This window comes from Podarcis bocagei, assembly GCF_964188305.1.
Source record: "Podarcis bocagei genome assembly, chromosome: 4".
NCBI classification, from domain to species: Eukaryota; Metazoa; Chordata; class Lepidosauria; order Squamata; family Lacertidae; genus Podarcis; species Podarcis bocagei.
Window position 1 is genome coordinate 11,316,110 of NC_138128.1, and position 27,821 is coordinate 11,343,930.

Genomic DNA, 27,821 nt, shown 5'->3' on the forward strand with positions numbered 1-27,821 from the left:
AATTTTAAACGGGAACAATTTTTAAGAAAAAACACAACATGGGTAAATATGCCAAAGACTGCATACAAAAGAGATACTTAATGGTTTGCAGTAGCTTTAAGGAAAAATGGATATTCGTCAATCGTATTATAGAACTATTCAGCTTATAACTATTCTAATATTTACTTCTAGGTAAGAAGGAACAAATATACAGTGGTACCTCAGAGGCTGAACGGAATCAGTTCTGGAAGTCCGTTAGACCAGTGTTTCCCAAACGTTTTTGGGCAACGGCACACCTGTTTACTGAAAAAAAATCTCGCGGCACACCACCATTAAAGCCCCGCCCCGTGACGTCAGCGCGCAGCGTCACGCCGGGAGGGACGCACAAAAGTGAAAGTTTTTCCCCTCCCCCTTGCCGGGGAACCTCCAAGCTTTGGGCAGGCAGGCAGGCAGAGCTGGGAAGGGGGTTTCCAGGGGACACGGCAGCTCCTCGAAAGGCTTCTCTCAGCTGCGCTCAATCCTCCTCGGAGAGGATTTCCCCTCCGGTCCCATGCCTTCGTTTGGGGCATCGCTCCGGCTGCTCCCTCTCCCGCCGCGCAGGAGCGATGCCTCTCTCTGGCTCTCCCTCCGCGCAGGCTGAGGGAGGGAGGGAGGTGCGCGTGTGACCCGTCTCTGCTGGGAGACCAAACCCAGCGAGGCAGAGTCGCACGGAGGCGCCCAGGCAGCGCTGCCGGCTGCGAGGAGGAGCGCCAGGCAGCAGCAGGAGGCGCGGCCTCTCCTCGCCGCCGCCGCCCCGCCTCTCGCCGCCCGACTCGCCCGCCTCCCTCCAGGCATCTCGCGGCACACCAGCCGATGTCTCACGGCACACTCGCGTGCCGCGGAACACCGGTTGGGAAACACTGCGTTAGACTTCCAAAATGTTCGGAAACCAAGGCGTAGCTTCCAATTGGCTGCAAGAAGCTCCTGCAGCCAATTGCAAGCACCAGATGCCGCGTCAGACATTCCAAAGAACATTCGCAGACCGGAACACTCACTTCCGGGTTTGCAGCGTTTGGGAGCCAAAACGTTTGGCTCACAAGGCGTTTGGGATCCAAGGTATGGCCGTCGTAAAATTTAATAAAGGGTTCAGTGAGTTTATTAGTAATCTCATCTTCAGCTACAACACTCAAAGGCTAATTAATTTTGGCCAAAGTATAATATTGCAAGAGAAATACTGCTATTATTGTGCAGTTAGCACACCACAGATTACAACATCAGAACTAAGTTAAGGAAACGTTCCACTTTTCCTTTCAGGAAAGAAAACTGCTACAATGATATGTGATGGCAATTCTAGCTAAATTAAGAGTCCCAGCCACATCGGCAAAGTTTCAAGTTTACTTAAACAATTACTGAAACCACCAGTCAACAAATTGTGTTGTCAACAACTATTTCTATCAGTCAGGAAGAGCATGGGAACATGCCCGAGCACACACAATGTGTTTTTCTCCTGCCATTGAGGAAGTGCAATCTGCCCTCCCCTTCCCACGAAGAAATTAAGGAGGATACAAATAATTAATTTTCCACAAATCCAAGTTGCTGCATATCTCTTTTTAGAAATTAAACATTGCCCCAGCTCAGTAGCAAATAGTCCATACATAACTAGAGAACACAGAGCAGAAACTCCCTTTTCCCAAAAATCCTGAGTTTTTCCCAACTCCTGTCCAGCAGCTTTTCACAATGATAATACTTCTCCCAATCAAACTCTCTTGACATAGATGAGCTCTTCATTCTGTTCATCCACTTCATCAACAAAGGGCTTCATTTTTGCCAGAGAAGAGAATAGCAGGAATCTGCTTTCAGCATCAAGCTAAAAGGCTACTAGTTTTCCCTCCACTCAAGTAATCCACTTCAAGTTTTCTGGCAGCCTAACTCAGCTGCTGTAATGCAACCTCCTTTTCACAACTCCATCTCCTGCTGCTGTGCTAACAGCTGATCCTACAATCTCAAGTCCATTGACTTTGCCTTAAGCATGTTTCATTCTACACAGGATTGAGCTGTAAGCCTCACAATACATAGCTCAGGCCCCAGGGGCGTTCTTATTCACCAGAATGAAAATCATCCATGCCTTCAAATTCATGGAGGAAAAGGCTGTATCAGTGACTACTAGCCAGGATAGATATGCTCTGCCTCCACAGACTCAGGTCGTACTTGCTGGTTGGCCACTGCGAAAAGAGGATGCTGAACTAGATGGTCATTGGTCCATCACAGCAGGGTGTTCTTATGTTATTAACTACAGTGGCTACATTCACATGTCATGTTAAGTCAAACCTTGGCTTAGCATGAATGCACTAGTTCCCAAGAAATAGGTTTCAGCTAATCTGCTCCTCCACTGCATAAAACAGAAGCAAAAGCTTGCAAACTCCTTCTCATGACCACACCAGAAAAATGTGGAAACTTGAGGCTCACCTAGGCTTATTTCTACTGTGCTGAATGCAACAGTCTGAAGAAGCCCCCTGAGAACCAAGAAGTTATTCACAGTGGACTATGCTGTAAAATACAACATGTCAATCTTAAAATTATACAAAAACTATAGAGCTTAAAAAGAAAAAGAAAAAAGCAGACTCACAAAGAAAGAAGGGAAAATGTAGCTATCGTTGAGATACCACCAGAGCACTAAGCAGCAGAACAGGGTCCAAGAGAACATAATGCTATGGATCTTGTCCACAGGCAGTATTAAAAACTCAGATATATAATCTAATCGCCAAATGACACCTTAAACCTACATTGCAGTCACCACAGTATAATGCCTAGGTAGTGTGGGATTTTTTTGTGGTGGACATTATTGTTATTATTAATTTCATTTCTATACAGATTTATATTTTAAAGAACAAATCTCAAGACTGTTTGAAGAACAAATCTCAAGCCACTGCACCAAGAGAGCCTTGAACCTGTTACAGATGCAATCCATCATCTGGTCTCAGTACTGGATTTCCTCAAAATCCCCTAAGTTTTTAGCTTTGTTGTTGCATCCCAATATTTCAGCCTACAAGTTGCCAACTTTAATATACAGTGGTGCCTCGCAAGACGAAAATAATCCGTTCCGCAAGTCTCTTCGTCTAGCGGTTTTTTCGTCTTGCGAAGCAACCCTATTAGCGGCTTAGCGCTATTAGCGGTTTAGCGGCTTAGTGGCTAAAAGACTATTAGCGGCTTAGCGGCTTAGAAAAAGGGGGGAAGTGAAAAAAATCGCAAGACTCGCAAGACGTTTTCGTCTTGCGAAGCAAGCCCATAGGGAAATTCGTCTTGCGAAGCGCATCGAAAAATGGAAAACCCTTTCGTCTAGCGGGTTTTTCGTCTTGCGGGGCACCACTGTAGTTGCATGTGCTAAAGTTCCACTGAAACCTATGAGATTTAAATGAATGGAGCTTTGATCAGCTTGTGAACTTCCAAGGACAATCCAGGTAGCCACTGCTGGAAGACAAAATGCTAGATAAGGGGTCAGCAACCTTTTTCAGCCGTGGGCTGGTCCACTGTCCCTCAGACCTTGTGGGGGGGCTGGACTATATGGGGGGGGATGAACAAATTCCTATGCCCCACAAAAAACCCAGAGATGCATTTTAAATAAAAGGACACATTCTACTCATGTAAAAACTCGCTGATTCCCGGACCGTCCACGGGCCGGACTGAGAAGGCGACTGGGCCGCATCTGGCCCCCGGGCCTTAGGTTGCCTACCCCTGTGCTAGACAACATTTATGATGTTCATACAGCTCTTAAACATTCACCTTTGTTTCTGGTCTAACTACCCCATTATCACCCTGCCTCTCACACCTCTCTCCTTGACAAATTATTCAGTTTGTCAACATCAACAAAAATCCCAATGCCAAAATTCAAGCATCTTACATATCCATTCAACAAGAGCAAAAAGGATAGTCACAAATGCAGCCCTCATATGCCCTATACAGTGGTACCTCGGGTTAAGAACGTAATTCGTTCCGGAGGTCCATTCTTAACCTGAAACTGTTCTTAACGTGAAGCACCACTTTAGCTAATGGGGCCTCCTGTTGCCGCCACGCCGCTGGAGCACGATTTCTGTTCTCATCCTGAAGCAAAGTTCCTAACCAGAGGTAATATTTCTGGGTTAGCAGAGTCTGTAACCTGAAGCGTATGCAACCTGAGGTACCACTGTAGTTTGAAGCTATGGAATGTAAGATATTCCACATATTCAGGACAAATTAAAAAATAGCCCCTCTCAAACCCTCTGCTCATGCTAAACGGATGGAGGACAACCACAAATAACGACTGACTAGTAAGCCCAGCCAACATTTGTAGATGCCAGTTTGACAACCCTGGGTACTGAGATTCAACAAGACCTTGTTAAGAACAGAGCAAGTAAACTTAGAATTCAGGGATTTGGAGGGATTTCAAATACACAGTCAAAATCACAGGCTGAAAATAACTTTGCTTCCTCATTTCTTGCTACATTACACGTTTAGAGCTTTCTATTTCTACCTTTAACCAAACCACTAGTGTTCCCTGGGCTGATGTTTCCGTTTGCTTCATAAATTCTGGAGGGGGGAAGTGAATCAGGTTCAACTGCCAGCCTGGTTAAGACTCCTGTCTAAAACCCTGCTGAGCTGCTATCAAGTTAGTGTCAGCATACAGACCAATGGCTAGACTCGGTATAAGGCAGTTTTCTGTGTTCCTTTGTGGTATGGTGATTAAGAGTGTTGGACTAGGAGCTGGGAAATCAGGATTCAAATCTTCACTCACATATGAAGGTCACCAGTCACTGCCTCTCAGCCTAACCTACCTCACAGGGTTGTTGTGAAGATAAAATGAGATGGAGAAAACAATGCACAGGACCTTGAGCTCCGTGGGGAAAGGTGAAATATAAATGTAATAAATAAATAAAGTTATAATAAACTTACAAGTATGGGTTCAACTTAGTTATTTGTATTTTGATTCTATGACCTTGATGTGCACACACCAGTAAACTTTAGAATCTAAATCAAAGCTCCAACGACGACTCTCACTGTTTGTTTGTGTCACTGGTATATTGGTGTATCAAAGGAAATACTGGACCATAACTGAGCAAATGCGAGGCGGGGGGGAATACTGGATCAATACTGAGCAAATGGGGGGGTGTCAGGGGAAACTGTGTCCTTCAAGACCCAGAATAAATTCAAACATGCATAACTGGGAAGTTATAGCTATAGAACTGTTCATCATGCTTCACATTGCTAGTTTGAAAACACCCCTGCAATGAGCATCCCATAAAAAGGGGTTTGATCTATTCACGCAAGTGTGCACTGAAACAGGCTCCTCATGAGATACTGTAATTTCCACATAAGAACTATACTATCTCATTTATGCACATCTGATCACTTTATGATGAAACATGAAGCATGCCAAGTTTCTCAAATAAAAACAAGTGTATGAATTCTATACTGATCAAGAATCAGTATAGAATGAAATTTGTACTATGTTGTACTTGGCAGGCGTTCAACCAACATAAAAGCTTTAATGATCTGAACAACGAAGAATTTGACAGTTTATTTCAGGAATGGAAAGGCTTTGCCCTTCAGATGTTGTTGGATTCCTCTTCCCATCACCATCAGCCTAGATCAGTGGTGTCCAAACTTTTTTCAAAGAGGGCCAAATTTGATGAAGTAAAGGGTCATGAGGGCCGACCAAAGGGCCAACCAAAGTTGGTGACCTTTTCTTAGGATTGAAGTTGTTGATGTTTTTTTAGGATTTTAGCCCACGAAATAAACTGCCGCAGGGGCCGGATTGAACAGCGGGCCAGATTAGGCCTCCAAAACAGACTTTAGTCAATAGTCATGGATAATGGGAGTTGTAGTCCAACATCATCTATAGGGCCACAGGTTCCTGATCCCTGGTTTAGCAGATTCATTTTATCAGAAGTCAATGACATATCACAAAGTCCTTTGAAAAAAAATCATAGATATATTGAGACCATTATTTTGAAAACCTCTCCATTTCTCTGAATATGTTAGTTGTCCAGAAAACTATTCTTATTATGCTACTTTGTACACTGGGATTTCAAACTGATTTTTCAAAATCATAATACACCCAAAGGAAAAAATAGTGTTGTACAGTGGCATAACACGAAATAAAATATTTAACTTCCTATTTTCTCAAGAGCCTCTACTATCAAAACCAGATAACCTAAAATAAGCTTACAGCTATGCAACTTGCCAGTGACTATAAGATAGCCAAGTAAAGCTCAATCCAAAAGAGATATGACTCATGGGCAGCAGAAAGTAAAAAGTACTGGTAAAGAACAAATACAGCTCAAAGTAACCACTGGAAGCAGATATTAAAGCATAGTTCCAAAATTGCAAAAATCTATGTATCATTTGAACTTGACAAAAATGTTGTGCCTTCTTCCATTGAGTATGACACTGTCCAGTTTCTAACCTGCACTAATTTAACAATGGCTAGTGTCGAGTTGCAGCTCGGCATCCAAAGAAAAATCAGTCTCACACCATGATAGGTTCCGAAATATGGCTGCTCCTAGGGCTAATATGGCTGCTTTTAGGGCTAATGCAGCACAGCTTTTATTGTGTGAAATCAGAAAGATACAAAATACAAGCCAAGCAATTTGTTCTAGCCAGCAGATAAGGACATTCGCAGTAGACTATGCGAGCATCAGGCCATGCTAGTTGACCAATCATGTAGGACAGCACGAGCTGTTCACGCGCTGTTCATGCTCCAAGGATGCTTCTAGCTATGAGATCACCCTGCAACAATAAGAACTTTGCTCATGCTCTCATGTACAAGCAATCATTTTCCCACATGTCCCCTTTTCTTGTTTATATTATTAGAGGAAAAGAGGGACCATTAGTCCAAATCATACACTTCATTGCCTAAGCGTCTACACTTTGCAACATAAATTCCTCTTGTAACCCCTGTGGTGGGCCGTGGTCGGTACCACCATGCAGTGCATTGGGAAATCAAAGAGGGTATGCATTGAATGCAACAACACACCATAATGAAGCCAACAATACATGCAATTACAATCAATAATATTTTTCTTAACCATAATCCATTAGGCAACCAAGAAAACAACCACCCCCATGGATCAAAACCTTCAGGTGGATTCAAAGGATTATGAGCTATCATTTGTTCCATATAATCAATAGTAGCAGAGATATTGGTCGATTGATCGGTTATATACATACAGCAATGAGAATGAATTAAGGCATAAATTCCACCTTTAGAGGCAAAGATTACATTTAAAGCATAAAAAGTTTATAAAGCAACTTCTCTTATTTCTGACTTTTTTTGTTTTGTTTTTTTGTTGATTATTTTTAAAACAAAGATGATAGAATTAAAAACAAAGCTTCGGTCCAATCAGATTGAAGCAAATATGCAGATTTACTGCTCTTTCTCATCCAGTCGAACCAACCAAAAAAAATCTCTACACGCAGCTTGTTGTTCATAGGTCATGTAGGTTGTGACATTATTAATTAAGACCTTTGGCCTACCACTCATGGTTGTAACATTAAGAAAACAAGAAGATCCATTAATGTACTCATATGTCCAACTACAATATGGATAATGACCTAAAATTTTATTATTGCTAATCTTATATGAAGCGTTTACTGGAATGCTAGAATACCATCACCAAAAAAAGGTTCAAAGCTTTGAGAAGCTTTTTAAAATCATTTTTCTCAGCAGCTAAAGGCATTAGCGAAGCATATTCCACTTGCTGTAACTAAAAAGATTGCAACAAGGTCGAGAACAGAGCCCATTGTCTTCGCAGGCCATGTTAAAGAACCATATTGCAACTTGCAACTTGCTTTCTGTCCGGGAACCATGCCAAAGCACAAGAATGAAACAACTGGAACACACTAAAATTCCCTCACCCCTCCCTTGCCAAAAGTCCACAATAGTTCCAAGACAGCCCTCTGTACATGCTCAGGGGAACACATCATAAGGCAGGACTCCTGAGGGAGGAGAAAAAAAAATATGGGGGGTAAAATCCAAGTGATGCCAATAAGGATGAGAATGGTAAATTAGTCCAATGGCTGTTTCCGAGCAACCTGCGTGGTATTTCGTGGCTCGATTATTGGCATGTAAAAACCATAATCCAGAAGAAGTCACACAACCATTTCTGCAGATACAGGAGCCCATTTGCTGTAAATAAGTCTGATGTATTGCTCCTTGTACTGCTGAGTCAAAAGTCCAAGCCCAATGAAGCGTGATGACACAGATGGGATGGTTGCTATTAGGAGGCAAAAAAACCAAGCGATGCCAGTCCAGCGAGGGCATCCTTCAAAGCCAGGCTCACTTCCCAAACAAGAGGCAGCAAAACTGTAACGATAAGTGGTAGAAACGGTGGCTTCCCAGGGGGAAGGGGGGCCAATGCAATAGGGGTGAAGATGGCCTTTCAGCGTGCCAGGAAACACTGGAACAGCTGTGGAAGAGCCTCTTCCATTGCAGAGGTGATTGTGATCTTGTCTGCTGGATCCTTATGTCCTTTAAGGGCAGAAAATAGTGGAGACAAAGTAGAGGTGGGCAGGTCCAAATAACTCTTTATCCAATTCAGCTGTCCAAGGATTTGTTGTAAATCCACCAGTTTAAGATGATCAGGGAACTGTAGTTGAGGCGTAACTGGAATGGCTGCAGATGCTGTCAGCTTGTGTCCCAGGTACGTAATAGGTAAAGTCCGCTGGATTTTCTCCTTAGCCACTGTCAATCCAACAGGTTGTAGCCTTTGCAGGATTTTGGGACACGGCGGAGGACAAGGCCGTGGCTAGCAGATGAGCTTTGTGCATCTCAGTGCCCACTGACTGGCAGGCTTTAAGCATATCAGCAATGGCTATATTTGCTGTTGTCATCAAAGGGCACAGTGCTTGCTTATGGTTCTCATTTACATTAGTGAACGCAAGCTGGCGTACAGTCAGGTCTTGTGCTGCCAGGTCCTGAACTTGCCGCTTGAAGGTATTGTACAAGCGATCAACAAATTGTCCATAGGGCTCTGCAGGGCCCTGTCTGACGCTTCCCAATTGGCCATTGCGCTCATTCTTGTCATCAGGGACAGAGGCCAGAGCCTCTTGGGCTGAGGCTGTGGTGGCTGCCCAATACATAGGATCAAGGGCCAACTGTTGGGCAATAGGAAGAAAATTGCCTCCTCCCGTCAGCCCATCGAGAACATCGGTTTTGGTCAGCATGACGGGGGCTGGGAGTGCAGGAGCAATCACAGGAAAGAGATTTGGAGTATCAGCATCAAAAGGCAGCAACGGAGCGGCAATACAAAGAGTCTCTTCTTGGAGAGGAGTGGAAATGGGGGGTGCTGAATGTGAAGAATGCAGAGAATGCAGGGGAGGGACGACAGGAGGAGCCGAAGGGGAAATGTCCGGCGGTTTAGGAGGTAGGTTTGAGGCAGGCAAAACAGGTACCGGGAGGGCGGACGAAGAAGCTGTTGCAGCAGCCAGAAGAATGTTTGAAGGAGTTAAGCACGACATAGCTTTGTAGACGTTACACCAGGCATGCAAAACTTTGACATCAATCTGTGGATGATTTTGAAAGAAGTGTCCAATTTTTTTCCAATCGTCTAACCCCCAAGTTCCGTCCTGGGGGAACCACGGACAGTGAGTGTCCAGGGCTTTTATAAGGGACTTAAGGTCAGCTTTCCGAACAGCAAGGTTGTTACTGGCCAAAAGGAATTTAAGGTCTTTAAAAAATTTTTTCTGTGGTGCAGAGAGAGACTTTCCCATGATTGCGAGAGTTGCAAAAAGAGCAGGGAGCACTTACCGAGGGATCCTTAGGAGGATGAGGGAGGCGCCTTTTTGCCCTGTCCGGGCGGAGATAAGTGCTGATAAGTCCGTAACGTAGTCCAGAATCACATTCACACGGGAGCTCTCACCAGGGATCCACTACGTGGATGAACGACGCGTCTGCAGCCCTTGCGGGGCGAGGTGAGAGCTGAACGTTGTAAAACAGCATGAAGTCCGAAAGAAATCACACGGGAGCACTCACCAGGGATCCACTACGTGGATGAACGACGTGTTGGTGAGTGCTGAATAATGAAAAACAACGTGAAGTCCGAAGGCAGTCACACGGGAGCACTCACCAGGGATCCACTACGTGGATGAACGACGTGTTGGTGAGTGCTGAATAATGAAAAACAACGTGAAGTCCGAAGGCAGTCACACGGGGCACCAAATGTCGAGTTGCAGCTCGGCATCCAAAGAAAAATCAGTCTCACACCATGATAGGTTCCGAAATATGGCTGCTCCTAGGGCTAATATGGCTGCTTTTAGGGCTAATGCAGCACAGCTTTTATTGTGTGAAATCAGAAAGATACAAAATACAAGCCAAGCAATTTGTTCTAGCCAGCAGATAAGGACATTCGCAGTAGACTATGCGAGCATCAGGCCATGCTAGTTGTAGGACAGCACGAGCTGTTCACGCGCTGTTCATGCTCCAAGGATGCTTCTAGCTATGAGATCACCCTGCAACAATAAGAACTTTGCTCATGCTCTCATGTACAAGCAATCATTTTCCCACAGGCTAGTGCAATGCAAGCCATTTCATTGCAAAGTTCTTCTGAAATTGTAAACATCATCCAATATTAACACTGGATTTCACATAACATTTTTGGTAAAAGTTTGTTCTAAAACTCTGATTTCACAATTCTTGTCAAAAATAGTCAGTCCTTTGTTGTTGGCATCTGTCTATCTCGGTATACAATGGAAAAAGGTGCAAACTCAAACTGTTGAGAGATTTACACCACCTGCTGTGGCTGTTGAGAATGATATGGCAGAGACATATTTTACTGCAGCTGGGGCAGATGAAGGCATCTGATTGTACTGCTACAGGCACACCATGGTATGTCTTCCGTCTGCACTCCTCCCTGCAGTCATTCCTCCTTTGGTCACTACTGTGGTATACAGTGGTGCCCCGCAAGACGAATGCCTCGCAAGACGAAAAACTCGCTAGACAAAAGGGTTTTCCATTTTTGTGTTGCTTCGCTAGACGAATTTCCCTATGGGCTTGCTTCGCAAGACGAAAACGTCTTGCGCTTTTTTTTTAAAGCCGCTTGAAGAGGCGCAGTTGCGACGGACCATGCTTCGCAAGACGAAAAACATCGCAAGACGAAAAGACTCGCGGAACGAATTCTTTTCGTCTTGCGAGGCACCACTGTACAACCTGACTGTTCGCCTCCAGGCACTGTGGTCTTCTGCAAGGGATTCAAGTTTGCAGACCTCTTTGTAATGCAGAGAAGGTACTCATGAGAGAGGAATTAATACTGGCTTTCAGCATTTCTGTCCTGGGGCTTTACCACATGCCTGAGAGTTGGTGTTCTTCAGTTCATCCAGGGAGGGAGGGAAATCCATCTCTTCCAAGAAAGGCAGAGTCTGGATGCTATCAATTGCTTTGTTGGAAAGCATGTTTTCCTGGGAGTACAGTTCTTGATAGTGCTCTGCCCATCACTTTATCTCCCAACAAGGTTTTCAGCGGTGCAGTTTTCCTGCCTGTTGGTCCAAAGGCTGTCTTCATGCCTTCAAAATTACATCTTGTGATGCTTGCCACACTAAGAAAGGCAAGAATTGCTAAATTTGTCCCTTGACACGGGGACATTCCCAGGGGAACTGAAGGAAGCAGTGGTGCGTCCACTCTTAAAGAAAACTTCATTAGATCCCTTAGACCTATCCAATTACCGCCCAGTTTCAAATCTTCCATACCTGGGTAAGGTAATTGAGAGAGCGGTTGCTGAACAGCTTGGTAGGTTTCTGGAGGAAACATCGGCATTAGATCCATTTCAGTCCGGTTTCCGTCCTGGTTTTGGGACGGAGACGGCTCTGGTTGCCCTAACAGATGATATCCGTAGACAACTGGATCGAGGCGGGTCAGGACTGCTGATCCTTTTAGATTTGTCAGCAGCCTTTGACATGGTCGATCATGATCTTCTGGACCATCGCCTTGCAGACGTGGGGATACAGGGCATAGCCCGTAACTGGTTGTGCTCTTTTATCTCTGGTCGGGGACAGAGGGTGGCACTAGGGAGGGAAATGTCGTCACGCCACTCCTTGGTGTGTGGAGTGCCGCAGGGCGCAATTCTCTCCCCAATGCTTTTTAACATGCGCCCTCTTGCCCAGATTATCCGGAGCTTTGGGCTGGGCTGTCATCAATATGCTGATGACACTCAGCTCTATCTACTGATGGATGGCCACACCAACTCGGCCCCTTACACACTGACCAGATGCTTGGAAGCTGTGGCTGGATGGTTTCGTGGGAGCCGATTGAAACTAAATCCTTCGAAGACAGAGGTCCTATGGCTAGGTCGGGATAGCATGGGGATGAGGGACCAACTCCCTTCTCTTGCGGGGGCCCAATTAGTGCCATTGCCTTCCGTTAAGAGTTTGGGTGTAATCCTTGACGCCTCCCTTTCCATGGAGGCGCAAGTCACAGCAACAGCCAAGGCGACATTTTTCCACCTTCGCCGCATCAAGCAGTTGGTCCCTTACCTTTCCCGCCCCGACCTGGCCACAGTGATCCATGCGACAGTCATCTCCAGGCTTGACTACTGTAACTCGCTCTACGTGGGGCTGCCCTTGAAGCTGTCCCAGAAACTCCAGCGGGTACAGAATGCTGCAGCGAGGCTCCTCACAGGGTCTCTGCCATGGGAGCATATTCATCCAGTGCTTTTCAAGCTGCACTGGCTCCCGGTGGAGTACAGGGTCAGATTTAAGGTGCTGCTTTTGACCTTTAAAGCCCTTCACGGCCTAGGACCCTCGTACCTACGGGACCGCCTCGCCTGGTATGCCCCACGGAGAGCCTCAAGGTCCATAAATAACAACACCCTAGTGGTCCCAGGCCCTAAGGAAGTTAGATTGGCTTCAACCAGAGCCAGGGCCTTTTCAGCACTGGCCCCAACTTGGTGGAACGCTCTGTCTCATGAGACCAGGGCCCTGCAGGATCTGATCTCTTTCGGCAGGGCCTGTAAGACAGAGTTGTTCCGCCTGGCCTTTGGCTTGGAGCCAATTTGATTCCCTCCGCCCCCTTTTTCTTTTTTCTTTTCCTTCTCCTGCAATGAGGCTCCATTTTAATATTTTAATGTTCCATTATTTTAATGTTGTATTTTATTTTTGTTTTTAAGTTGTAATCACTCATCTTGTTTTTATTATTGCTTGTAAGCCGCTCTGAGCCCGGCCTTGGCTGGGGAGGGCGGGGTATAAATAAAAAATTATTATTATTATTATTATTATTAAATAATGTGCCAATATAAAAACTCTACTAAAGGTAATTTTCTGGAAACAGAGTAAAATATTCCCCAAGGATCTCAGTAGCTTGTAAATGATTATAAACTGACCACTGTACACAGAGGGAAAACCTGAAAAGTAATGATATTCAATCTGACTTCGGAAGAGTAGATAAGAAAAGCCTTGCTGGATTATATCAGAGGCCTTTCTAGTCCAGCACTGCTTCCCATAATGATCAACCAAATGCCTATAGAAAGTCCACAAGATGGATGTTGAGGGCAACAGCCCTCTATTGCAATTGTTCAACAGCAACTGGTATACTGGAGGCAGTATACAAACATAACTAGTAGCCACTGAAAGGCTTAACCTCACTAGAATTTGGCCAGTCCCATTTTAAATCCTTCTTAAATTGAAGTTGATGCTAGTGTTTCCAGTCAATTTTAACAATAGTAGCACCACAGAGATTTCAGTGCGCAGGCATACCAATTCTTGAAAGTACCAATGGCAGTGTCAGAAACTCATATATATAAGCTAGGCGCCAAATGGCTCCTTAAACTAGGGTTAAAGTTGCCAAAAAGGAATGCCTAGTTGCCATTTTTGGAGCAGACAGCTCAAAAGTCATATTTTGTAATACGACTTTTTAGTTCCTAAAGCTCATTCTGATTGTGAAGATAAAACAGGCTTCCTCAACCCCGGCCCTCCAGATGTTTTTTGAGACAATTCCCATCATCCCTAACCATTGCTCCTGCTAGCTAGGGATCATGGGAGTTGTAGGTCAAAAACATCTGGAGGGCAGAGGTTGAGGAAATCTGAGATAAACTATAACTGACAGAATTCTACAGGACGTTTTCCTAGTGTATGAAAGCAGTCCAGATCCGAGGATCCCCCAGGCATGCACCTCCAGATGGTGGAGACGTCAGGCGCCATCCTGGCATCTTCACTTGGTTGCAAGTGGTCGATAGCAGGTGCAAAATGCGTCTGGCACCTGGTGAGTTTCGAATGCTGGTGCCAAGTTATTGCTACAGGGTTTCTAATGCTAGCTTCAATTTGAAATCAAAAGTACCTGCATCAACTGAAAAAGTAAGTCAGCTTTTTTTAGTAACTGGAGACCAATCCACACCAGCTTAAAAATAAATAAATAGCAACCATCTTTAACTGGAAATAAATAACTGTTGATAGCTTCCATATCCATAAACTATATTTCTGGTTATTTATTCATTGTTATAACAGGTGGGAAACTTGTGATATGAAGTATCAGATGTTGTCAGATCCCCCAATTCTCATCACTCCAGCCAGCATGACCAAAGGTCAGGGATGAGGTCCAGTAACACCTGAATAGCCACAGGTTTCACAGCCATGTATTAGGTCATGAACAAATCAAGCCCCATATGGCAGCTTACTAATAACGGATATATTTTAAAAAATTCATCCATCTGAGCGCTCTGAAGCAATTATTGTCCAACAGGTATTGTTGGACTACAGATCTCATTGTCTCCAATTACTGGCACACTGACTAGGGCTGATGGGAGTCAGGAATCTAACAATATCTAAAGAGCTACAAGTTGCCCATCCCTGTTGTAGATAAACATGCTGGGTGAGGGAATCTTAAATAGCCATAATTTTCAAACAAGAATCTACAAGCAAGTATAGTCACATGGATTTTGCATTCTGTCAATATATCCTCCCAGAGTTATTCAGGAAATTAAAACAGGATGGCCTGCATTCAAATGGAGGATTTGGAATTTTTGTGTCAGTCACATTTTTATTTTTTATATATAGTCACTAGCCAATATACGGTAAATCACAAAAAAGAAATCCAAGAGTAAGTTAAACATATAAATTTCCAGATTTGCCAACTATCAAAATTGTAAGCTCTCCAATTCTTACACGGCCTATCAATATTCGGAACCTTTTCAACTTGGATCCCAGGCCCACCTATAGGCAAAGGGCTACTTACAACAGTAGCTAACAACTCCACAAATGCTAAATGGCGATGTCTTAAATGCTCTGGAAATCCTGGCTTTACATTAGCAGCAACTAGGCCCAAGCAATGTTCAATTTTAAAATGGTGCTGTGATCCATGATAATAACCATATATGCCTGGTATGTGACTGCCTGAAGCAATTATCACTGATTAAATTCAGTCTCAGTGAGACCTTGTATTACTTTTACCACCAACAAGGAGTTCCAACTATTATTGCCAGTAGACTTACCATTCTGAAAACAACACTTTCCTCCTCCTTCCATCTGCACACATGAAAAAGCAGAATAGAAAACTGACTTCTTCAAAAATAAACGTTTGTGCTAGCTGAGCAAGGAAGCTTCAAGGCCAAACGGATTCAGCAAAGTATAAACATAATTTCATCACATGTACATACTGAAGTTGAACAAAATTTTCAAAATGCTGAGTGAAAAACTTTCACATAGCATGGCACTAAACTTGAACATTCTAACCTTCTTACATATAAACTGATGTTGTCAAATCACATCTCTCATCAAGCCTGCAATTGCTGTCTTTGAAAAGTCATCCACATATCACAAAAACGAATTCCAAATTTTTACTATGACTTTGCATTTGAAAATGTCTTAAGATATGCCTTTCAACACTCCTGGAGTCACAAAACTAAAGTATGGCACAGGTATGTTGCACAAGGTCATAAAGAAATAAAATGGCAGGCTAAATACTTCTCAGAAATTCCTGACACCACTAACCAGTAAAAAGGCCCTACTGAGAAAATATATAAATTTTAGAACAAAGGAACTGCTTATATTCTGATATATTTGTAAAGCTTATACAAGACTTTAAATTTCTTTATTCCACAGATGAAGAGTAGGATCCATGTTGATAAGTATATGAATTCAAGTACAAAATGCAAATGTGGTGTAATTACGAGTTTCAAAACTTTATTACAAGGGAGTCCCCCTCACCTTATGTTTTCCAAAATTGCCATTGGTATTGCATGGAATGTCAACTAGCAACAAACTTTAAATTCCCATCACATTTACATGAGTTATACTTGCCACAACACCCACCGAAAACACAGACATAGTGAATAGTTTTGTTGTAATTAGCATACATTTATGATTAAGTATAAATAAAGCTTTCACAGTGTGCAGATAAAACTGTAATTCACAATGCTGGCTCCTATCAGTGCTCCTGTAGAGGAACAGAGGCCTCACGCCATAAAAAGGTCTAGGATTTTCAAGCATCCAAGGCTTGGCTTAGGGAGAAAGACTGACAGCAACAGCTGAGAGTATCCTGTATTGATCCTGTAACATCCTGGCATACCAGGGAGGGTGGCAGTGAAGAAAGCTTTCTGGTGACATAAATAAACTCAAGAGTCTGTAAAAGTATTACGGTTGTCGTGCATTCCTAACTTTATGAAGGAGTAGCATATTTAAAACAGAATAACCTGCATTTTGGGTGAAGAATCCCACACCCTTCAACCTACCTCTAGCCCTAGCTTGCACAAATGTTCTCTAAAACCCAAACCACAGAGGTGGGTCTACTTATCACCAGAGGTGTGACTCCATGCTGCCTGACCTGAATCTAATATTAGTAAAGGGATATAAAATGTATTTTGACTCACAGCAGAGGGCACCCCCACACCCCTCACAAGTGACTCATAACACCCCCACCCCACCCGTGTCCTACTTTGGGCACTGAACACAATGAACACACCACAGTAAAATAAAATTCAGAAGCTCCCTTTCCCCCCCCCCACTTTTATCAAGGTAACAAGGCCAAAAAAAGGCCTTCCAACACAAAACCCTCCAAAAGAGGTTTCTCAAGGTGCTTCACAAAGTCAGCCCCTGGCCTGCCCTGTCCCGGGAAACGAAGGGAAGCCCCTTCGCACGTTACACCGTTTTCCAGGAGTGTCCAAAACGAAAAAAGCGTTACCTCAACACTGCGGGGGCACGTAACGCACCCAGAACTTGGGCTCTCCCCACGACCTCTCCCCTCACCCGTGTCCCGCCCACAAGCCCCTCCCAAAAGCCACACACCACACCGCCCCGCACCCCTCGCCTCACACACCTTTCATTCTCCCAACCCACCCACCCAAAAAAAGAAACCGCTCAACCTTCCACTGTCTGTCCGCTCCGGCCTGGGCCAAAGGCTCCCCCGCTCCCCGAGGGTGGCTGCCGAGGGCCGCCCTTCCGCCCACCCCTCCGGCCCCAACCCCGCAGTAACGGGCCGTACCCCGTCCCCCCGCCGAGGCCGCTCCTCCCCGGGCTCCCGGCGGCTAGAGGGCGAGGCGTACCTTGTAGAAGGCCCCGTTGGAGCCGCGCACTTCCACCGTCAGCTCCTCCATGTTGGGGCCGCAAAGGACGCCGGGACGGGCTTCTAGAAACTATCTCCACCTGAGGGGGAGAGAGAGAGAGAGACTGGAGGGAGGGGAAAGAGGGAGGGACGGGGCAGCCCTCGGGGCTTTCCCCCCTTCCTCACACCCGACGCAGGCCCAGGGCCGAGGGAGGAGCGGAGCAGGCGGGAGGAGGAGGGCAAGGGGCGGGCGGCGCCGCCCTCGAGTCTCAGCCGCCGCCGGCGACTCGCGGAGGCGGAGGGATCTCCGCTCCCTCAGGCCTCACCGCCCCCCCACCACCGCCGCCGCCGCCTCGCGCGCGCCTCAAGGGCGGGCGACGCCTCCTCAGGCCGCGAAACGGGAGAAACAAGATGGGGGACGAGGGCTCGTTTCCCCCGCTCCCTTGGAGAGACAGGAGGCGGGCGTTTTGTTCTTATTTTATGCTACCTTTCCTACTAAGCGGGGGTTGCACCGCCTCGTCCTCCTCCTCACGACGTCCTTCTCCCGCTTCTTCGCGCACGCGAAGAGAAACACCGCCTCACGCGACGGTTTGCTCCAGGAAAGCCCTCGCAGGCGGGGGCGGCGTGTGGGGGAAAAACGCTGGTTAAAGGCGCTTTGAATCAAACCCGAAGGGGGAACAAGGGTGGGATCCGCGCGCCCACATCCATAGAGGCGCGGCCTCGGCGCAGTCGCTGGCCCCGTGACGGGAGATAAGCCGCGTTCAGACGTGCACGCAGAGGTGCTGCCTGTCCCCGCGCGCTGATGGGCCGTGGGAGTTGCCGCCGGCGGCAGCGAGAAAGCGCGAGCGCGCAAACACGCCAAGCTGAGGGCAGAGTCGCCCTGGCCCAAATGAGCTGTTAGCTTTGTTGACACGCAAGATTAAAGAGTCGTTGGCCACCTGCAAAGGTGTCTAGGCCAGTACCGTGTTTCCCCGCGCACAGGGACCAGAGGTTCACCAGCCGGACATGGAGGCAAGAGCCCCAAACCTGAATGTAATCTGGGTGTAAAGCCAGGGGGGAAAGCGGGGCGGGGTCCGGATCCAGCTGATCTGCTTTTCAATGATAGTGTTCCGTTGCTTGTTTTCACTAAACGCACCTGAGATTAGCGAGCAAATCCATCGCAATGTTTGCATACGTGCACTTTGCGACTGCAAGTGGGGAGTTGTACTCCATACTCTGCCACGAAACTCTGAAACTTCTTTAATAAGAGGCTCTCGGAAGCATCTTGGCAGCGTTTTGCGGAGATCACTCTGCCTGGCCATGCTAATGTGCACGCAAAAATAATCTAAAACTTGCAAATAATTAAACCGAGATAAACCAAAATGCCATCAGAAGAATTCAAGTAAAACAGATGAGAAAAAGCTGAAAAGCTTGAGAGAAGAAAAGCATTGAGGGAGAGTAGTATTGAACCCCACGGAGCACATGCTGCTTTTTTTTTAACCACACAGTAGAGTTGTTCCTGGTGCAGTAGTAGTGGGGAAAGGCCAACATTATAATAAAAAAGTAGAAGAATATTTGCTGCAATAAGGCCCACTGTTACTTTCGTACTAGTTTTCTTCCCTGCCGTTCACTATGATGCAATGGTGGGCACAAGAAATATTTTTGATGTGTGTTAAAAGTCAACATTTATTTGTCTTATTTCTAGACCACCCATAAGAGATTCTTAAAAAGAATCTAGATAAAAACAGGCCTATAATGCTATTATCAGGGTCAATGAAAAACTAATTAGGTAACTTAATGCTTAATTTAAAGGCGTGGGACTATGTTGCAGGTAGTTCTTTGCAAACTATTTATGGTAGATTGTCCCCAGTGGAAATGCGTACAGGTTGCACCTACACCTACAACAGAAAAGCTACTCTTCCTTTGAAAATACAAAAGCCATAAGATTTGAAATTGCTAAGATTCTGCTAATTTAAAAAGAAATTGACAGAGCCATGAGAAGCACCCACAAGGCTATATTTGGAATATTATTCATACAGTAGTTCTGGACCGATAATGATAAGGCTTACCTTGGTGTGCTGCAATCTACATGTGTTTTTGCCTGATTAAAGTTGTTTGTGCTGGAAATATAAATGCCGGAGTGTTTAGGAGGCAAAGTGTATTTCACAGGCTGATGTGGAGGGCCAGTTACTGCTGCAGGGAAAAAATTAAAACATTTTGAGGGGACTGGGCTAAGGAAGGAGCAACACAGAACAATTGAAGCTTGAAATATTGATTATACCAAATCCTTTTTAAGTTTACATGATTAATGTACATGTGACTGAATGTGACTCAGTAGACTGATGCACAACACTCTGCCTGAAATAATAGGATTTAAGTCAACAAGCAGCCTGATTCTCAGGGTTCTCAGACTTGCTCTTACCCATGTTCTGCCTAAAAAGAGCAAGGCCTACCCCTTTGCAGAGAATTTCCATAGACTTAAGGAGGCTGGTAGAGAAAGGATTGTTTCAGCATCCATCTGGAATGCTTCTTGGAACCCACAGATTGGTTTCAGTGGGATGAAATAATTTTAAAGCAGCATTATTGTTGACAACCAGTCAACAGCCATTTGCGGGACTGAGAAGCGACATGGGGCAGTAATATACCTAAAATGGCCAATGGTACACATACACTTGTACATGTCTGGATATCTATGGGTTATTCAATGCTTGGACCTGGTTCACACATGCACAAATATTTCATGATTTCTAATCTCCAGATTTTATTTCACTTTATGATTGGCAGTAATGTGAAGCACTAGTAAAAAAATAAAAAAAACCTCTAATCATCTGCGTCCTTACAGAATAAGGAGCAGAAAATGCATTAGTGATCGTGATGATATAGCCCCAATAAAAATTAAGCACCAACTCTGCTCTGTTTATAAACTAAACTGAATTTGCCCTGCTGTCAAATGTTCCAGGTCATCTGCCAACAAAGTTATAAATTGTGTTCTCCGATTTCACTGGGTTTCTTTTGCATCCTTTGAGCTCTGAGGTTAGATTCTGCTCCAAACTGCAATTTGCACCACATTCCATAATTATCCTAGCTAACTGGGTTTTCAGCCTGTCTCTGAAACACTGGGATTTCCCCTCCCCCTGCTGGGTAGAATTGGTACTTCCAAGCAAAAGTCTTTTTCCAGCATGGGAAATGTTAGTGAAGACTGTAGGAGAGAAATGGCGGAGTGTTAGATGCTGAATACATTAAAACGTTATTAATAAAACTGGGCTAGTAGGAGACTAATGAGAGGAGGGAGAAAAGAGACATGAGAAGGCAGAAATGAGATGGACAATGAATAATAGAAAGGACAAAAGAGAATACAGGGCAGTGCAAGAGAAAAAAAGAGCTGAAAATATATTTCTGTGTGCATGTTATATATGGGACAATCTTCCCTTTGAGAAAAGTCAGCATGATCCAGAGGCCTAGGAACTTTAGGGGCAAATCTTACAATTTCTGTGAACTTCCAGGGTCACATCCATATTATTCATTTAAAACACTACTTTCCCCGAGGAATCCTGGGAGCTGTAGTGCTGAGAGTGGTTAGGAACTGCTACTCACAAAGCTATAATTCCTGGCACCCTTAACACACTATTGTTCCCAGGATTCTTGGGTGGGGGGGGAACTATGACTGTTAAAGTGGTCTAAAGACTCAGCTATACAGCTGCAAATGAAACGTTTTAAGTGCAATATACAATGTGACACTAGATCAGGGGTTGTCAGCCTGGTCCCGACCGCCCACTAGTGGGCGTTTCAGTATTCTAGGTGGGCGGAGGGGGTTCCCCGCCGCAAGCTGAATCCTTCCATTGAGCACTGGCGGTAAAGAAATTTTACCATCAAGAAAGATGCATTAGTGGGCAGTAGGTATAAAAATGTTGACTTACCCCTGCACTAGATGGTGATGGCCTTATGGAAAATTCAATGTATTTTTAAAAAACACTTTTAAAAAAGCATTTTCAAAATGTTTTTTATATGTGTGTAGATTCCACTTAAGAGAGCTTCAAATATTTGATGAAGATGTGCTGGGTATATTTGAACAAGTCGCTCACCCTCAGCCTCAGTTTCTCAACTGCAAAATATGAAGTGTAGAGGTGGACTTCATAGGGCTGTTCCTGTGCTGGTTTCTACAGCAGCCCAATAAGATAAGGCACTATACTTATTTTGCAGTTGGGGAGCGACCATTCAGATTGGAGTATTTTTAGTAATACAATAGGCATTGCCAACAAAGGTCCATATAGTTAAAGCTATGGTTTTCCCCGTAGTGATGTATGGAAGTGAGAGCTGGACCATAAAGAAGGCTGATCACTGAAGAATTGATGCTTTTGAATTATGCTGCTGGAGGAGACTCTTGAGAGTCCCGTGGACTGCAAGAAGATCAAACCTCTCCATTCTGAAGGAAATCAGCCCTGAGTGCTCACTGGAAGGACAGATCCTGAAGCTGAGACTCCAATACTTTGGCCACCTCATGAGCAGAGAAGACTCCCTGGAAATGACCCTGATGTTTGGAAAGATGGAGGGCACAAGGAGAAGGGGACGACAGAGAACGCGATGGTTGGACAGTGTACTCGAAGCTACCAGCATGAGTTTGACCAAACTGCGGGAGGCAGTGGAAGACAGGAGTGCCTGGCATGCTCTGGTCCATGGGGTCACAAAGAGTCGGACACGACTAAACGACTAAACAACAAGGCATTGTTATGACAACTACCCTAGGATTTGTATATAAATAAACAAATGATGGAGCATAAAATGATGTATGAGGCAAAAGTCCTTGCTGCTAAGTGCAATTATGTTTCTCCCCACATGGCTGCTGCTTCGGAGAGCAGTCACTGTTTTGTAAAATTTGCTGGTTCATATTGCACGTTTTTGGAACATACGGTACATTTAAAGCACCCCACCCCAAAAGAATCCGGAGAACTATAGTTTACACCTCACAGAGCTATAATTCTCAGCACCCTTAACGTACCTTTACACTTCCTATGATCCTTTGGGGGAAATTACTTTACAAAAGTCTTTAAATGTATGGCATGTTTTCAACCTGATATGGTGGACCTGTGCAAGGGCTGCACTACATCGAAAGATGGGAGTTCACCTGACTTAATATTCCTCCTAAAAATAATAATCCCAAACCTTCCCTCTGCATAGAGAACTATCATGGAAGACAGTTCTAGCCTAGCCTTCCCCCAAAATTGAATTACCAAAATTGAATTATCTTTCAAGCATTTGGAGGTGGAGTAAAGGGTAATGTGTACACAGTCTTGGGCACCAAGTAATGTTTTGTGAGGTTACCTGCTACACTTCATATTTAGATGAAGAACTGAGGCTGAAAGAGTGGATGACTCGTTCAAAGCTACCAAGGAAGACCATAGAAATGAGTTTTGCCATCGTTCAGCCACCCAGACACAGAGGTTCACCTCAGAGGGCCTTCTGGAGGTTCCCTCACCGTGAGAAGTAAAGTTACAAGGAACCAGACAGAAGGCCTTCTTGGTAGTGGCGCCTGCCCTGTGGAAGGCCCTCCCATCAGATTTCAAACAGATAAACAACTATATAACTTTCCGAAGACATCTGATATCGGGAAGCTTTTAATGTTTGATATCTCATGTTGCAGGCTTCAAGTGGTTGGGGCAATGCAATCAGATGAGTGGAGTATAACTATTATTATTATTATTATTATTATTATTATTATTATTATTTTACTGTATCCAATAATGTGTCCTCTGGACCAAACCAACATAAACTGAGGACAAAGGATAGCTTTGACAAACAAAAATCAATATAATGTATCCATATCTAGGGCTTCATAATAATCCTCCAGAACCCTACAAATATACCTGTTGAGAAGCAATTTGGAAATCTCCACACATGTTTAAGTCTGAATTACAGGTGCAGCAAGGGCCACGTCCTGCTGTAATTTAAAATGTTCCCTAAGTCAGTCTCTGCTTTATATATATATATATATATATATATTTAAAACCCTGTATTTTTGTTAGATCAATTCTGCTTCTTTTACCCAATTTAAACTACCTCAGTCTTTAATAGGAATTTTCCCCCAACTTCCTTTTTATTTTATTTTTTTGGTAAAACTTTATTATGTTTCATTGCCCCCCTTCTTTTGAACCTTGGTTCTCAGAAAGCTCTGTGTGAAATTTTTAGAAGGTTTTTAAACATTGGTGAAGATAGATGCATATATTGAACTCAAAGGACCTTATTTTAAAAGAAATTTGCCAGATACCCAGACCTCTGGTTGGTGATGCTCATTCAAGGATACAGAATCCATCAGCCACATTATTATTTCTACATCTGAACTTTTTTTTTTTAAATGTAGCAGATAGACTTGAAACTTACAGGGTCATTTGCCCAGCATGTAATGGAATGTCCTGAGTTATAGATTCTAATTAGCTCGACCATCTTCAATAGGCTTGTACCACCAGCGCTGTCTTACCGATTTCCACTTGGCTTTATCTGTTTCTTCTTTGTTACAGCTGCAACCTGATCTTATCAATCCTTTGATAAGAAATATTTCAATTACCCCAGGGAGAAGCTTTCAGCTTTATGAAGCATTGATGTCTTCCCCATTTGTTCTTCTGTTGAAGAGCACTTCAAAAGAAGAGTTTCAGGGGAAGTAATCTGATAAAATTAGGATAAAGTCTTGTGGACTTTCACTGCTGATCCTCTCTCACACACAGTCCGCCTGTAATCTGAGCTGAAGAATCTGCCAACTCAGTTACAGTAAGGGCTCTGCGTTCCTTTAACTGTAGAAAAGACGTGTACCTTAAAACTTGGAGGGAAACTATATGTTACATGCCTGTTTTTCTGAGGTTGGGGGGGGTTAAAAGAAAAAGAAGCATTAGAAAGCTGACATTTTGGACAGGACAGAGCAGTTGCAAGGGAGGAAGTGCTTAACCCTTTCCTCAGCAGCCATATCCCCCTTTCAAAACCACACCTGCCCCAAGTTGCCCCACAGTGGAGAGGTGCGTGTGACTACCCTTTTGGATAAACAAAATATGATGTTCCGCTCAAAATTGCAGGCTTCTGAGACTGCATTTAAAAAAATAAACAAAAACCTGGAACATATTGCTATAAATTGGAGGGGGGCAGTGGATGAATCCCAAACCAGAATTAAGATTGCCGGAAGAAATATCAACAACCTCAGATATTCAGATGACACAACCTTGATGGCAGAAAGTGAGGAGGAATTAAAGAACTTTTTAATGAAGGTGAAAGGGGAGAGCGCAAAATATGGTCTGAAGCTCAACATCAAAAAAACGAAGATCATGGCCACTGGTCCCATCTCCTCCTGGCAAATAGAAGGGGAAGAAATGGGGGCAGTGAGAGATTTTACTTTCTTGGGTTCCATGATCACTGCAGATGGTGACAGCAGTCTCGAAATTAAAAGACACCCGCTTCTTGGGAGAAAAGCAATGACAAACCTAGACAGTATCTTAAAAAGCAGAGACATCACCTTGCCGAAAAAGGTCTGTATAGTTAAAGCTATGGTTTTCCCAGTAGTGATGTATGGAAGTGAGAGCTGGACCATAAAGAAGGCTGATTGCCGAAGAATTGATGCTTTTGAATTATGGTGCTGGAGGAGACTCTTGAGAGTCCCATGGACTGCAAGAAGATCAAACCTATCTACTTAGAAGGAAATCAGTCCTGAGTGTTCACTGGAAGGACAGGTCCTGAAGCAGAGGCTCCAATACTTTGGCCACCTCATGAGAAGAGAAGACTCCCTGGAAAAGACCCTGACGCTGGGGAAGATGGAGGACACAAGGAGAAGGGGACAACAGAGGACCAGATGGTTGGACAGTGTTCTCGAAGCTACAAACATGAGTTTGACCAAACTGTGGGAGGCAGTGGAAGACAGGAGTGCCTGGCGTGCTCTGGTCCATGGGGTCCTGAAGAGTCGGACACGATTAAACAACTAAACAACAAGAAGAAGGATCCCATAAATTATTGGGTGCCAAATCCTCCACATAATTCCTGGATTTAGTAAAAGTTAGAAATAATCAAGGTTTGGTTAAACTGTGCCAAACTCTGCTGGATTTCTGACAAGAAGAGCTGTTTGACAGTGGAACAGTCTCCCTCAGGAGGTTGTGGACTCTCCTTCCTTGGAGGTTTTTAAGCAGAGGTTGGATGGCCATCTGTCATGGATGCTTTAGTGCAGGCATAGGCAAACTCAGCCCTCAGGTTTGAGACTAGTTCCCATCATCCCTGGCCACTGGTCCTGTTAGCTAGGGATGATGGGAGTGGTAGTCCCAAAACATCTGGAGGGCCGAGTTTGCCTTTGCCTGCTTTAGTGAGATTCTTCATTGCAGAGGGTAGGACTAGATGACCATTGGGTTTCCTTCCAATTCTATGATTCGGCTTATCCTAAGAAGCCAGCCCAGCCTGGCATAATTTGCTGAGTGTGGGAGGAACAAAGCTAATAATGGCCAAGCCCTGAACAGAGACTCTCAAGGGAAAATGAGGAAAGCCCTTCCCTGATGTAACATGTAGCAGAAACAAAAGGCCAGAGTTTGAGGAGGGAGGGGTAGAATTGCAGTGGGTATTGAGGTAAGCAAACAGGAAACAAGTGTCAGTTTTACAAGCTGGGGGGATAGGCAGGGCAGAGCAGTCTGTTTTAGGCTACAGAGAGGGTCAGACACAACGCTTGGGGTCTCTTGGAATCTGAGGCTGCAGCAGTGAAAGGAACGGGCCTCTCTTGGGATGTGAATGCTCTGCTCTGCCTCCACCTACGTTCAGGTTGTGTACATGTGTAATTAAACCGTATATCACAAGGACACCACCATCTCTGCTGTGCCTCTTTGTTCTGAAAGGAAACACAGACCCTGGTACACACGCCTGGTACCCCTGGAATCTCATACTGCTTGGAGATTGGGGTGGTGTGTTACAATATGATAGAAGAAGAAGAGTTTGGATTTGATATCCCACTTTATCACTACCCAAAGGAATCTTAAAGCGGCTAACATTCTCCTTTCCCTTCCTCCCCCACAACAAACACTCCGTGAGGTGAGTGGGGCTGAGAGACTTCTGAGAAGTGTGACTGGCCCAAGGTCACCCAGCAGCTGCATGTGGAGGAGCGGGGAAGCGAACCCGGTTCACCAGATTACGAGACTACCGCTCTTAACCACTACACCACACCGGAGGAGTGTACCTTACACTCGGATCCACATTATACATTTAATAAACTATATAATGGAAACCTGCATGATTTGACCCCTGTACCCATGGGTCACTGGGTTTTTTTGGGGGGACAGAACTTTAAAAATAATGGTTGTTCCAGCTAAATAGGGATGTTGTTGACATCCATCTGTCTTGAGAGACAATGGAGTGTGCCTCCGGGGGTGGAAGAATCACAGCACCCACTGCGGCTGCAAAGACTTGGTGACTCTTTACTGCTGCTTTCTGCATTGTTTTTAGCAGTACTGAAGTTACACACACACACACACACACACACACACACACACACACCCGGGCAGTGTGTATGAAGGTACTAGGCTGCCCAGTCAACAAGACTCCCCTTTTGGCATCGCTGATGAGGTCCAAAGGAGAGCAGAGCAATACATTTGGCTCCAGCCACTGGCGGAGGAAGAGGAGTGCAGGGGGAGTGCATCGCCCCCAGCAGCGCAATCCTGGTGGGGTGCCATCGCAGCTGCCCCCCCCCCCACGCTGGGCACCACGCTCCACTGGCTCCAGCTTGGCTGCATGAGTTGCCAGAAGGAGACGTACAAGGCACCATCCAACTGTTTTAGGGATTCTACTCTGGATTTGTAGGGTTTTCTCCTTAGCCACTTCTTCTGCCAAGGATATCCTGCAAGTCAGCGGAAGTTTTGGATTAGAGTTTTCTTTCTCCTAGATGGGCTCCCTTCCCAATTTAAATGATAGGCTTGTCGACCAGTATAGACATATCCTAGAAAGAGCTTTTTATAAAAAGGCGTTATCACAGCAAAAGCAGAATGAAGGTCTGAAGACATATCTATAACAGCTATAGTAAACAATGGCAATAGTTAGAAGCAATAAACATTTCGTTCATAATCACCAGGATCACAATGTTGATAACCCCTTAATTCCTGCATGATCCTGAGATTATGCCCTGTTAACTCTGAAATTGCAAACTCAGTGAATATAGTTGAGCAAAAATCAAAAACATTTTACATGTCTCCTGTACAAAAACGTTTTTGAAAAAATTCCTTAAAATAATCCCATTACATTTGAAGTCCCAAGTTTTGTTTGTCCTGTTTCCCTTCTATAAAACTTGTTCTGTTGCCTAGAACATTGTTAAGAGGGTAGCATCTGATTACGCTTTCTCAGTTCGGTTTCCTCTTCGGATTAAGAAGAAGAAGCAGCTTCAACTGCTGTT

The 27,821-nt window shown here is 44.6% G+C and overlaps 1 protein-coding gene across 4 annotated transcripts in view; it reads right to left on the reverse strand.

Annotated features, from left to right (window-relative positions):
* Positions 1-17,958, reverse strand: part of FXR1 (FMR1 autosomal homolog 1) — a 37,578-nt gene extending 19,620 nt beyond the window's left edge. The window contains exons 1-2 of one of the 4 annotated variants that reach the window (XM_081190240.1): positions 17,940-17,958; positions 17,454-17,553 (exon numbers count right to left, since the gene is read on the reverse strand). In XM_081190240.1, coding sequence (XP_081046366.1) covers positions 17,454-17,504 — 51 coding nt within the window. In that variant the 5' untranslated portion in view covers positions 17,505-17,553; positions 17,940-17,958. Of the gene's footprint in view, positions 1-17,453; positions 17,728-17,939 lie in introns of those variants that run through there. The other 3 variants (XM_081190241.1, XM_081190239.1, XM_081190242.1) reach the window with 3 other exon arrangements.
* Between the last annotated feature and the right edge of the window lie 9,863 nt (positions 17,959-27,821).